Source organism: Mesoplodon bidens (genome assembly GCF_964165515.1).
Source record: "Mesoplodon bidens genome assembly, chromosome: 7".
In the NCBI taxonomy this organism is placed as follows: Eukaryota; Metazoa; Chordata; class Mammalia; order Artiodactyla; family Ziphiidae; genus Mesoplodon; species Mesoplodon bidens.
Genome location: NC_138164.1, coordinates 58,314,172 through 58,324,758, shown reverse-complemented (window position 1 = coordinate 58,324,758; position 10,587 = coordinate 58,314,172). Strand labels below are relative to the sequence as shown.

The following is a 10,587-nucleotide window of genomic DNA, read 5'->3' as shown; positions in this document are numbered from 1 at the left end:
ATACCCTTGTGGAGATTTAGACGTTCAGGTGATTTAACGACCGGATGGTTCTGATGACTGGATTGGGTTCTCTGGTCAGAGCCCACTATCCAAACCCAATCACTCAAGAGTTAAGCCAACCATCAATCAAGAATTCTCCTCCCACCATGGGGAGGTGACTCCATATAAACCCGGTTTCCGTTTTTTGACACTCACACAGGTTGGGAGAGCTGGACCCAGCCAGTCATCCTTCTGGCTTCAGAGTTCCCTCGGACCCTGAAGTCCACTCGTCTGGCTGGGAGTCCCAAGGAGCTGCATCATGCCCTCTTCTCCGCTCAGGGTGGCTGTGGTCTGTATGAGTAACATGAACAGGAGCATGGAAGCCCACAGCATCCTCATGAAGAAAGGGTTCAGTGTCAAGTCTTTTGGAGCCGGATCCTGTGTGAGGCTCCCAGGATGTGCAGGTAGCCTCCCCATGGTTTATGATTTTTCCACCACGTATGAGCAAATGCGCAAGGACCTTCTCCACAAAGATGGAGAACGCTATAGAAGCAATGGCGTCTTACACATCTTGGGAAGAAATGAGAGAATCAAGCCTCACCCAGAAAGATTTCAAGAGTGCAGGGATCCCTTTGATGTCATCTTCACGTGTCAGGAGAGCGTCTATGACAGGGTGGTGGCAGATCTGTGTACCCGAGAGCAGGAGACCTGTCAGCCTGTGCACGTGATCAACGTGGACATAGACGACACCCTGGAGGACACCACTCTTGGATCTCTGATCATCTGTGAGCTCTGCCAAGGTCTCCAGCAGGCAGATGACATGGAAAGCAGTCTGGCTGAGCTTCTCCTGGCAGCAGAGGGGAAAACAGGAAGGAGCTTTCTGCACACGGTCTGCTTCTACTGAAGATCTTGGCTGGTTTGAACTCCTTTGTCGGTAAGAACTTGTGCCTGGACTTTTGGGCTATTTGGTATTTTCTGTGAGAAGTGTATTCAAAACTCTTTCCGCTAAAATACATGTGTATGAATTTTTTTTCAGAGACACCCCAGCCAGGGAAGGAAGTGGAGGAGAAAAGCATTTTATGGGAAATGGAACACGGACTACCACTAGGCATAAAACCCTTCCAACACTGGAGACAACATTCCAGGTACTTTCCTTGGAAGAGACAATTCAGTGCTCACATTGTTCCGTGAGGAAGTGAACAGCCAGGAGCTCCACTTCCAGATGAGCAAACCATGGCTGATCCTCCGAGTCTCCTCCCTTCACCTTCTTCACATTATATGGCACCAGTTTGTGTACTAGTCTTCAAGGGTTGGCTTAAAGAAGTATTTCTCAATTCTTCTGAAACATGGTCCTCCCCTCTGGTCTTGATTATAGTTTGAGCCCAGGATCTTGCTCTTCGACGTGTGTTAGAATGTTTCAGGTCTGGGTCACTGACGCTAATAAAAAAAATTTCACACTATATGTAAGTTCTGAGTACATTTTCATTTATGCCTAGTTTTTCCTACCATGACTTTTCTCTTACGAACATCCTGCTTCCCTTGTGCTCTTGAAGCCCTGCTTAGAACGAATTCCCAGGGACTTCCAAGGTCCAGCCAAGGCTCAGGACCCTCTGCTTTGAGACAGCTGCTCTCATGCTTTGGTGCACATCACAATCACCTGAAGGGCTTCGTACATCCCAGATCTCCAGGCTCGACTCCGAGAGTTTCTGATTTGGTGGTCTGGGGTCCACATTTGCCTTTGTCTCACATTCCAGGTTGATGTTAAGGCCCTGGGTCTTGGATTCACGCTTTGAGAAGACCGAGTGCATTTACTGAGGTAGGACTCTTTGCAATGTGACAATCACTATAATTGACAGAGGCACAGGGACATAAAATTTGTGGCTTTCTAAATGAATTTTCCTCCTGTGCCATTTTGAAGTGACAGGACTGTCTCTCCTTCCTGTTTGGTGTCCCGTTCATGAGTTTTACCTCTATGACCTATGCTCAGTCAACTGTGCAAACTAACAAAAGGAATGGAGCTAAAAATGACTATTTCAGTATAGAATGGTCCGACAGAGATGTACTTGAAGACATGGGAGAGCTGGTGGAGGCCGCTCCAGTCCCTGGAGAATCATCATGAATTCAAGAAAATCAATCGGAGGATGTATAGTGTTCTTATAACTCCTGAAACACTGTCAGCAGGGATGTTTTCCAGGAGTTGCTTTTTACACTGGTGAGTCATTTTATTACTTTATGGGCAAAACTATAGGAATCCTCCTGAGGTTTGACACACTTACACTTCTAGAATATCAGCTGATGAAAGGAATATGAAACAACCCTTATAATTTTATGTAAAATTGACTTAAGTGTGAGCTTGGAAGTTTCAAACACGTTTTTCACAGGCATGTTCTCAAGTCACTGGAGGGGCTGGTGACAAGCTTTGAAGGAGTCTAGGTAATTTGCCTAACATCAATCGTAGCCCCATCCACAGGTGCACAAATAGGGCTAAGTGGAGATTTCAAGACACACCCATGGGGTAGCCATACCCCTGTGGAGATTTAGACGTTCAGGTGATTTAACGACCGGATGGTTCTGATGACTGGATTGGGTTCTCTGGTCAGAGCCCACTATGCAAACCCAATCACTCAAGAGTTAAGCCAATCATCAATCAAGAGTTCTGCTCCGGGCTTCCCTGGTGGCGCAGTGGTTGAGAGTCCGCCTGCCGATGCAGGGGACACGGGTTCGTGCCCCGGTCCGGGAAGATCCCACATGCCGCGGAGCGGCTGGGCCCGTGAGCCATGGCCACTGAGCCTGCGCGTCCGGAGCCTGTGCTCCGCAATGGGAGAGGCCACAACAGTGAGAGGCCCGCATACAGCAAAAAAAAAAAAAAAAAAAAAAAAGAATTCTCCTCCTACTGTGGGGAGGTTTTGGGTGTTCTGAAGATAGAAATGTTTTGTCTAGTTTATATTATTTTTGCTGGAAAATCCATTTTGAGGAAAATTTAATATGTTGCTTCTAAATTCCTGGGCAGAGGATATAATAATTCCACCTCACTCCATTGGCCAAAGCAAGTCATGAGGCCATCACAGATGCAAGGGAGTGGATAACAGACTGTAGCTCATGATGGAGGAGTTGTCTTGTGTGGACAGCAGAGGGAAGAATTATTGCCATCCATTTGTGCAGATAGTCCCACTCGACACACTATCAGATTGACAAATTTTCAATGACTTGACAATGTAGTCTACAGGCAAGTTTGTGAGGAAAAAGTTTGTGAGGAAAAAGTTACTTTCATACATTGCTGTTAGTAATGAAAGATAGTGTAGCCTCTCAAAGGGAATCTATCCATATAGGACAAAACTACAAATGCATTTACCCCTTGACCAAGGTAACCCTACTTGTGGAAATAGACCATCAGATCTTCAATAGAATTATCCAACTGGAGAAGAGACAGAAAATACAGAAAAATCAAGAGACTTTCAAATACTGATGCAACAATGTCAAAAGGTCTAACATATGTGTTGTTGTTGGGATGTTGAAATGAGAGAAAGGGACAGAAAAATATTTTGTAAGAAATAATTGCTGAATATATCCAATTGTGGTAAAAACAATAAATTTACAGATTCGAAAATCTCTGAGAACTTGAGGGACTTTAAAAACAAAGAAAGCTATGTGTAGGCCTCTGCAGATCAAACTGAAAATTAAGATAAAGTGAACAATCTTGAATGCAGTTAAAGGAGTTAGGCAAATGGAATAGAGACATGTCTAAGGCATCAAGACTCACACGTCTCCTACTAACTGCTAAGCTCGTACAATTCTATACCCTTAGACAACAGAGGTAAACATCAGTGTTCATGACTCTGGAATTTGAAACTCATGTGAATTTCATTAATTGTTTTCATGAAGAATAAAACTTTAAAAACCATGGGTCCATATTAATTGTAAGTATTTATATTCCTGTTGCATTACAATAGGCCTGAAGCAAGGCTGGTTTACATGGTAGATGATTTATGTGTCAGATTATCTGGAGATGAAAAAGAGAGAAAAGGAGTGGGAGGAGGTGAGGAAGATGTGAAGTGGTCTTAGAGACCCAGCCCATTTAGGAAGAAGGTGAGGCTCTTGGAGACAGTTCTGTCCCTGGAGCCCTGGTGTAAGTACTTTCCCTCAAGGGCTCTCGTGACAGAGGATAAAGAGCCCAAATCCTGCAACAAGGTAAATTTCATCTCCAATTGAACGTCTGTTCCAGAAGACTCAGTCTAAGGCTGATAAATGAATTATACACCTGCAGATGGGGTTGGTTCAAGGATGAAGGTAAGTGCTGGGCAGGTGTTATGTCCCAGACAGGCCAGAGGGTACAGGACACTTGGAGGCCGTTAATATGTGTGGAATGATAGTGACCAGAGACACAAATCTGGTTGGTTCTAGCAGAAGTGGAGGGTGAGGTCTGGGGAGGGAGGTGAGAATACATGGTCTATCTGATGTTCCTGAAAGTTAGTAAATAAAGAGTCATCATCCAAAAAATAACTGGTGCCCAATAAGTGGACCGGGCATTAGAAGATGGAGATACTGACTTAGACTGCAGATATGTCTTGGCAAATGTGAGAGGAGCCCTGAGAATGTCTGGGATCTGTGCTGGGGTTCCTAAAGCAGGGTGTGGAAAGAGAAGACCTCCAGGGCCTCTTAGGCAGATGTGAGAAGAAAACACGAGACAGGAGACATTTGAAAGGGGATTTCTAGGATGAACATGTATTACACCAAAGTCGTTCTATCAGGAAACCAAACGGGCAAGTACCCCTGAGTTCCCTGGCTTCCATTTTTCAGTGAAAAAAAACCCAAAAAAACAAACAGCACTTCCCTTTTACTCCTTTTCTCCAAACACACACCCATCCTCAGCTTCTATCATCTCCTCCCTTCTCAAGCCCCTCTCTGTGTTGAATTGTGTCTTTCTGGCTTTTTCCTTCTCACAGAGCAGCCCTATACTCTCCAGAGATAGTTCCCTGTATCAAGGCCAGTGACTAGACTCTCTTGACCAGTAACTGTAATTGTAGAACAGTTTTTTCCATCACTGGGAGGATGGTTATAGGAGCTGATTTTCCTCCCATCAAAGAAAAAACAGAGGCACCAAGAGAGGCAACCTGGGATGGAACATAAACTGTTAATGAGCCTAAGACATAACTTATACTGAGATAGATATTCTGAGATACCCATCAACAGAAAGAATCAACATTTGTCTCCAATTTTCTAAAACCACCTACTTAAAGTTTGCTTCACTCTCAAACTTAAGCCCCTAGGGTCCTGGAAGTTTCCCATTTTTTTCTGCATCTGGATTAATGAATGAATGAATGAACACTAAGAACCAAATGACAATATTTCCGCCTGCAGAAAAATCTTCCAAATGTCATCCCCATCCCCTCCCAGCACTAATACCTTATTTTCCAATTTCAGTCATTTCTAAACATAGTTCCTAAGATGCGAGCATGAGCAGTGTGTCACCTCAGGCACACAGGCCCTGTCACTGTTATTCCTTAACCTTTGTCTACTGAATCCCTTCACAAATGTGCAAATTGTATGTGGTGAATTCAGAGAGATTTTAAATCTCATTTCCATCAGTTAGGCCAAATCTGCCTGTATGACCCCACACGCTGCTTTCTTCAGTATTCCCTGTGCATAGCCGCCTGGATCTGAACGAACACTGTTCATAAATGGTATACTTCAATTTGAATACCTACGTTTTCCATATTATTTCATTCTCTTTTCATTCTCTTTATGATAAATCATCCACCACAGGTGAAGTTCAAGTTTATATTCAAGAAACCTCTTGTTACAGCCTTCACAGGTATATATAATGATTTCCTTTGAATATTCATAAGCCTCTGTTGGTAGGAGAAATATATACAATGATATGTTTTGTTTGATTATCTGGAGATATGCATATCTTTTAATTAGACTGTCACTCATTGAAGCAGAGAACATACCCTATTGACTTTTTATGTTTCTTATTACTTGCATGTTCAAAGAAGATGGAGAGTGTGAGATATGCCAAAAGAATATTCCAGGAAAATCTGGATTTTTCATCTCTGTGAGTATGAGGTGATGTCTCTGGTGGTCTCCATGGGTATGTTTCCTTAAACCACACTGGTGTCAGTCACACAGTCTTTTACTTGCTGGGCATCCCTGGCCTAGAGGACCAGCACATTTCCATCCCTTTCTTCTTTTCGTACATCATTGCCCTATCTGGGAACAGCCTTCTCATCTTCATTATTGTGACAAAGCACAGCCTCCATGAACCCATGTACCTCTCCCTCTGCATGCTGGCTGGGGCAGACTTTGTCCTCTTCACATGCATAGTACCTCAGGCCTTGGTCATCTTCTGGTTCTGTGCTGGGGAGTTCTCCTTGAATCGTTGCATCAAACAGTTCTTCATTACACACAGCACTTTCATGTCTGAGTCAGGTACCTTGCTGGTGGTGGCATTTGACTGCTACATTGCCATATGCTTCTACCCACTGAGATACACCACTATTTCTACACACACACTGATTGGGAAAATTGGTGTTACCATCTTTCTGAGAAGTTATTGTATGATTTCCCCATGATATTTCTTCTGAAAAGATTGACTTTCTGACAAAGTAATATAATTCCAGACACCTGTTGTGAGCACACTGGCTTGGCCAAATATGCTTGTAATGACATATGAGTAAACATATGGTATGGACTCTTTGTTATAATGTCAACAGTGGTCTTAGATGTCCTATTAATTTTTGTTTCCTACACGCTTATTCTCCATGCTGTCTTCCACCTGCCTGCCCAAGATGCTTGTCACAAGGCTCTCAACACATGTGGCTCTCATGTCTGCATCATCATCCTCTTTTATGGGCCTGCGATCATCACAACGCTTACTCAGCATTTTGGAAGCCAGGTTCCACCTCATATCCACATCTTGTTGGATAATGTGTGCATTCTGGCTCCACCTATGCTGAATCCCATCACTTATGGGATCAAGACTGAGCAAATTCGAGAGCAGGTAGCTCACATATTTTTTCCAGTGCAGAAATAACTTTGGAGGAGGAACAGTGTTTTCAGCATCTCTAGCTATCCGTGATGTGAACGATGGAACTGGTGGATATAAATGCTAGTGGTAAACTGACACACTAGGTAATAGTTTAGTGAATTGTTTCTGTAGAATGTTCACCAGGTAGGTACTGAACTTCCAGTTTCTACTGTCAAAGCAGTACAGTGAGCAGTGTTGTGTTTGACTGAGTAAGCTCCATCCCGCACAGAGTATGTGGCTAGAAATAGGACTTCCCAAAGTCTTACATCTTACATATCACTAACCTGATCTTTGGTAATAGAAGAAATGAGAACAATGCTCTGGTTTCACATTTTTTTCAATTATTCGTCACTGAGTTTCTCATCCTTTGAGACATCTTGTGACATCCCTGAACTACCACATATAAACCTGCATTCCTTTACATCTTTCTATGTAGCTAAGCGACTTTCTTAGAATCAGTGATTCTTAGGGTTTCAGGTATTTTTATTATACTATAATTTATATACTATCACATATATGTCAGAGTACAGGAATGTAAATGAATTGCTTGAATCACATTTTCAAAACCCTTTGGGAGACTGAGGCTGATCTCTTGTGTAATGGGAAAATGCTAATGTGGTATTTGATGGGTGTTATGTACCAGGAGAATGTTGAAGAACAGGAAGTCCCTCAATCTTCACATCAGACCATGATCTTCAGTGATCTCATCAGCTGGGCATTCAAGGACTGTTTTTTGGCCTCCTTTAATGCAGTACTTCCTAGATCAATTTCCAAGGAATTTGCACTTCCATTGACCCGCCAGCTCATTAACGCTTTCCTTTCCCAATTCATGCTATACTCCAAATATATCCATGGTTTGTCTTGGGATAACATCTCTTGACTTGTAGAAAATACTTTCTCCCAGGTTTATTGAGATATAATTGCCATAAAACATTGTGTAATTTAAGGTGTATATCTTCTTGCTCCTACACACTTAGTTTTTTACAGCATGATTACCACAGTAGCATTAGTTAATGCCTCCATCATCGAACAAAATTATCATTTCCTTTTTTTGTGGTGAGAACATCTAAGATGTACAGTGTTATTGACTTTCAAGTATATGACACAGTGTTGTTCACTCTAATCACCATGCTGTTATTATCCTGAGAACTTAGTCCTCTTCTAACTGGTAGTTTGTACTCTTTGACCAACATCTCCTCCTTTCCCCCAACCCCAGACTCTGGCAACCACCTTTCTATTACCAATCTCTCTGAGCTCAACTTTTTTAGATTTCACATGCAAGTGATATCACACAGTATTTATTTTTTCTCTGTCTAACCTATTTCACTTGACATAATGCCGTCAAGTTCCATCTGTGTTATCACAAATGGCAGGATTTCTTTCTTTTTTAATCTGGAATAATATTTCATGATACATATGCTGTATTTTCTTTATCTATCTATGTGTCCATGTACACTTAGGTTGTTGCCATGCCTTAGCTATTGTAAATAATGCTGCAATAATAAACCTGGGGGTGCAGATGATTTTTGAGTCAGTATTTTCATTTCCTTCAGATAAATACCCAGAAGTGCAATTTGAGGATCACATGGTAGCTATATTTTTAATTTTTTGAGGAACCTCCATACTCTTTTCTGTAGTGGTTGCAACAATTTACATTCCCACCAACAGTGCACGGTGGTTCCCTTTTCTTCACATCCTCACTGACACTTGTTATTTCTTGTCTTTTTGATAATATCCATTGCAAAGGTGTGAGATGACATCTCCTTGTGGTTTTGATTTGTATTTCTCTGATGATTAATGATGCTGAGCTCCTTTTCATGTACCTGTTGGCCATCTGTATGTCTTCTTTGGAAAAATGTTTATTCAGAGCCTCTGCTCATTTTAAAATCAGATTGTTTCAGTTTTTCCTATTGAGCTGTATGAGTTCTTCATATATTTTGGATATTAAGCCCTTACCATTGTTGAAAAATTCAATTAACAATCAAATTGAGAAGAAAAAGAGAATGTTTTTTGAGCCAAATTGAGGATTATAACCCAGGAGACAGACCCTCGGAATCTCTGAGAACTGTTCTGTCTCTTAGAAGTCGAAGGCAGAGTACATTTTTGAGACAAAGGATCATACATCAAATGACATACTGACATTTTACATAAAGTTCACCAAAGATACATAGTCCAGATAAGCAGGTACAAAGTGAACAGCAAGTCACCATGACCCCCTACAGAGTTGGAAAGAAGGCTGATACTTTAAGAAGTTACAGTGTTAGCTTCAGAAGGAAGGAAGAAACACATTGCTCTTTGTGATTGAGAAACATTTCTCCCTTTGAGGAGATCTGTTTAATGTGTAAGGCAGATGCACATTGCACATTAGGGAGGGAAGGAGGAAGCCCAGACAGACAGAGAGAAGAATCTTATGTTTAAATGTTCTTGTCCTGCCTTAAAATATACATTTTATTTCATTACCAGATATACGATTTGCAAATATTTTTTTCCCAGTTGGTAGGTTGCCTTTCCATTTTGTTGATGGTTTCCTTTGCTGTTCAGAGGCTTTTTAGTTTGATGTAATCTCACTTGTTTATTTTACTTTTGCCTTTGGTGTCAGTTTCAAGAAATTATCACCAAGACCAATGTCACATGGCTTACTGCCTATGTTTCCTTCTAGGTGTTTTACAGTTTCAGGTCTTCTGTTCAAGTCTTTAATCCATTTTGAATTGATTTTTATGAATGGTATAAGACAGGGGTCCAGTTTCACTCTTTTGCATGTGGCTGTTGAGTTTTCCCAAGACCATTTGTTGAAGAGACTGTCCTTTCCCTATTGCATATGCTTGTCTTCTTTGTTGTAAATCAATTAGCTTTATATGGATAGGTTGATTACTTGGCTCTTTTCTGTTCCATTGATCTTTGTGTCTGTGTTTCTGCCAATACCATACTGTTTGATTACCATGGCTTTGTGATATAGTGTGAACTCAAGAAGTATGATGCCTCTAGCTTGTTCTTTCTCAAGATTGGTTTGGTTATTTGGGGTTTTTGTGGCTCCATACAAATCTTAGTATTGTTTTTCTATATCTCTGAAAAATGCCATTGGAATTTTTATAGGGGTTGCATTGTATTTGTAGTTGCATTGTATTTGCAGATTGCTTTGGGTAATATGGTTCTTTCAACAGTATGAGTTCTTCCAATCCATGACCACAAAATAATTTTCCATTTGTTTGTGTCTTCTTCAATTTCTTCCACCAATGTCTTATAGTTTTTAGGGTACAGGTCTTTCATCTCTTTGGTTAAATTTATTCCTAGGTAGTTTATTCATTTTATGTAATTGTAAATGGAATTGTGTGTTAATTTCTCTTTTGGATTGTTTGTTATTAGTGTATAGATACAGAAGTGATTTTTGTGTATTGATTTGTATCCTGCAAGTTAGCTGAATTTGTTTTTTTTTGCTAACAGTTTTTTAATTACTACTGAGTTTGAATATTTGTTGGATAGTCTTATTTCTTCTTGTGAGTTAAAGATAGCTATCATTTGTTAAGTGATTAGCAAATTGCAGCTCCATGCAATAAGCATGATACCAAGGAAACTGAAACTCT

At 41.1% G+C, this 10,587-nt stretch overlaps 2 protein-coding genes across 2 annotated transcripts; both read left to right on the top strand.

Annotated features, from left to right (window-relative positions):
• Window positions 1-214: 214 nt before the first annotated feature.
• LOC308620032 (RNA polymerase II subunit A C-terminal domain phosphatase SSU72 like protein 3-like) lies at window positions 215-1,018 on the top strand. Its single transcript, XM_081239383.1, has one exon. It carries the CDS (start codon window positions 299-301, stop codon window positions 881-883), a length of 585 nt encoding a protein of 194 aa, XP_081095509.1. The 5' UTR covers window positions 215-298; the 3' UTR covers window positions 884-1,018.
• Window positions 1,019-2,036: 1,018 nt separating this feature from the next.
• Window positions 2,037-7,012, top strand: LOC308620790 (olfactory receptor 52B4-like; the record flags this gene model as incomplete). The annotated part of the gene is given in 6 exon segments (XM_081240691.1): window positions 2,037-2,122; window positions 4,244-4,266; window positions 6,046-6,540; window positions 6,543-6,577; window positions 6,581-6,649; window positions 6,653-7,012. Coding segments are annotated over 6 exon segments (1,068 nt in total).
• Window positions 7,013-10,587: the final 3,575 nt, after the last annotated feature.

Bases quoted from the DNA above. Each gene is read 5' to 3' on its own strand.
- LOC308620032 (XM_081239383.1), top strand. From the start codon at position 299: ATGCCCTCTTCTCCGCTCAGGGTGGCTGTGGTCTGTATGAGTAACATG.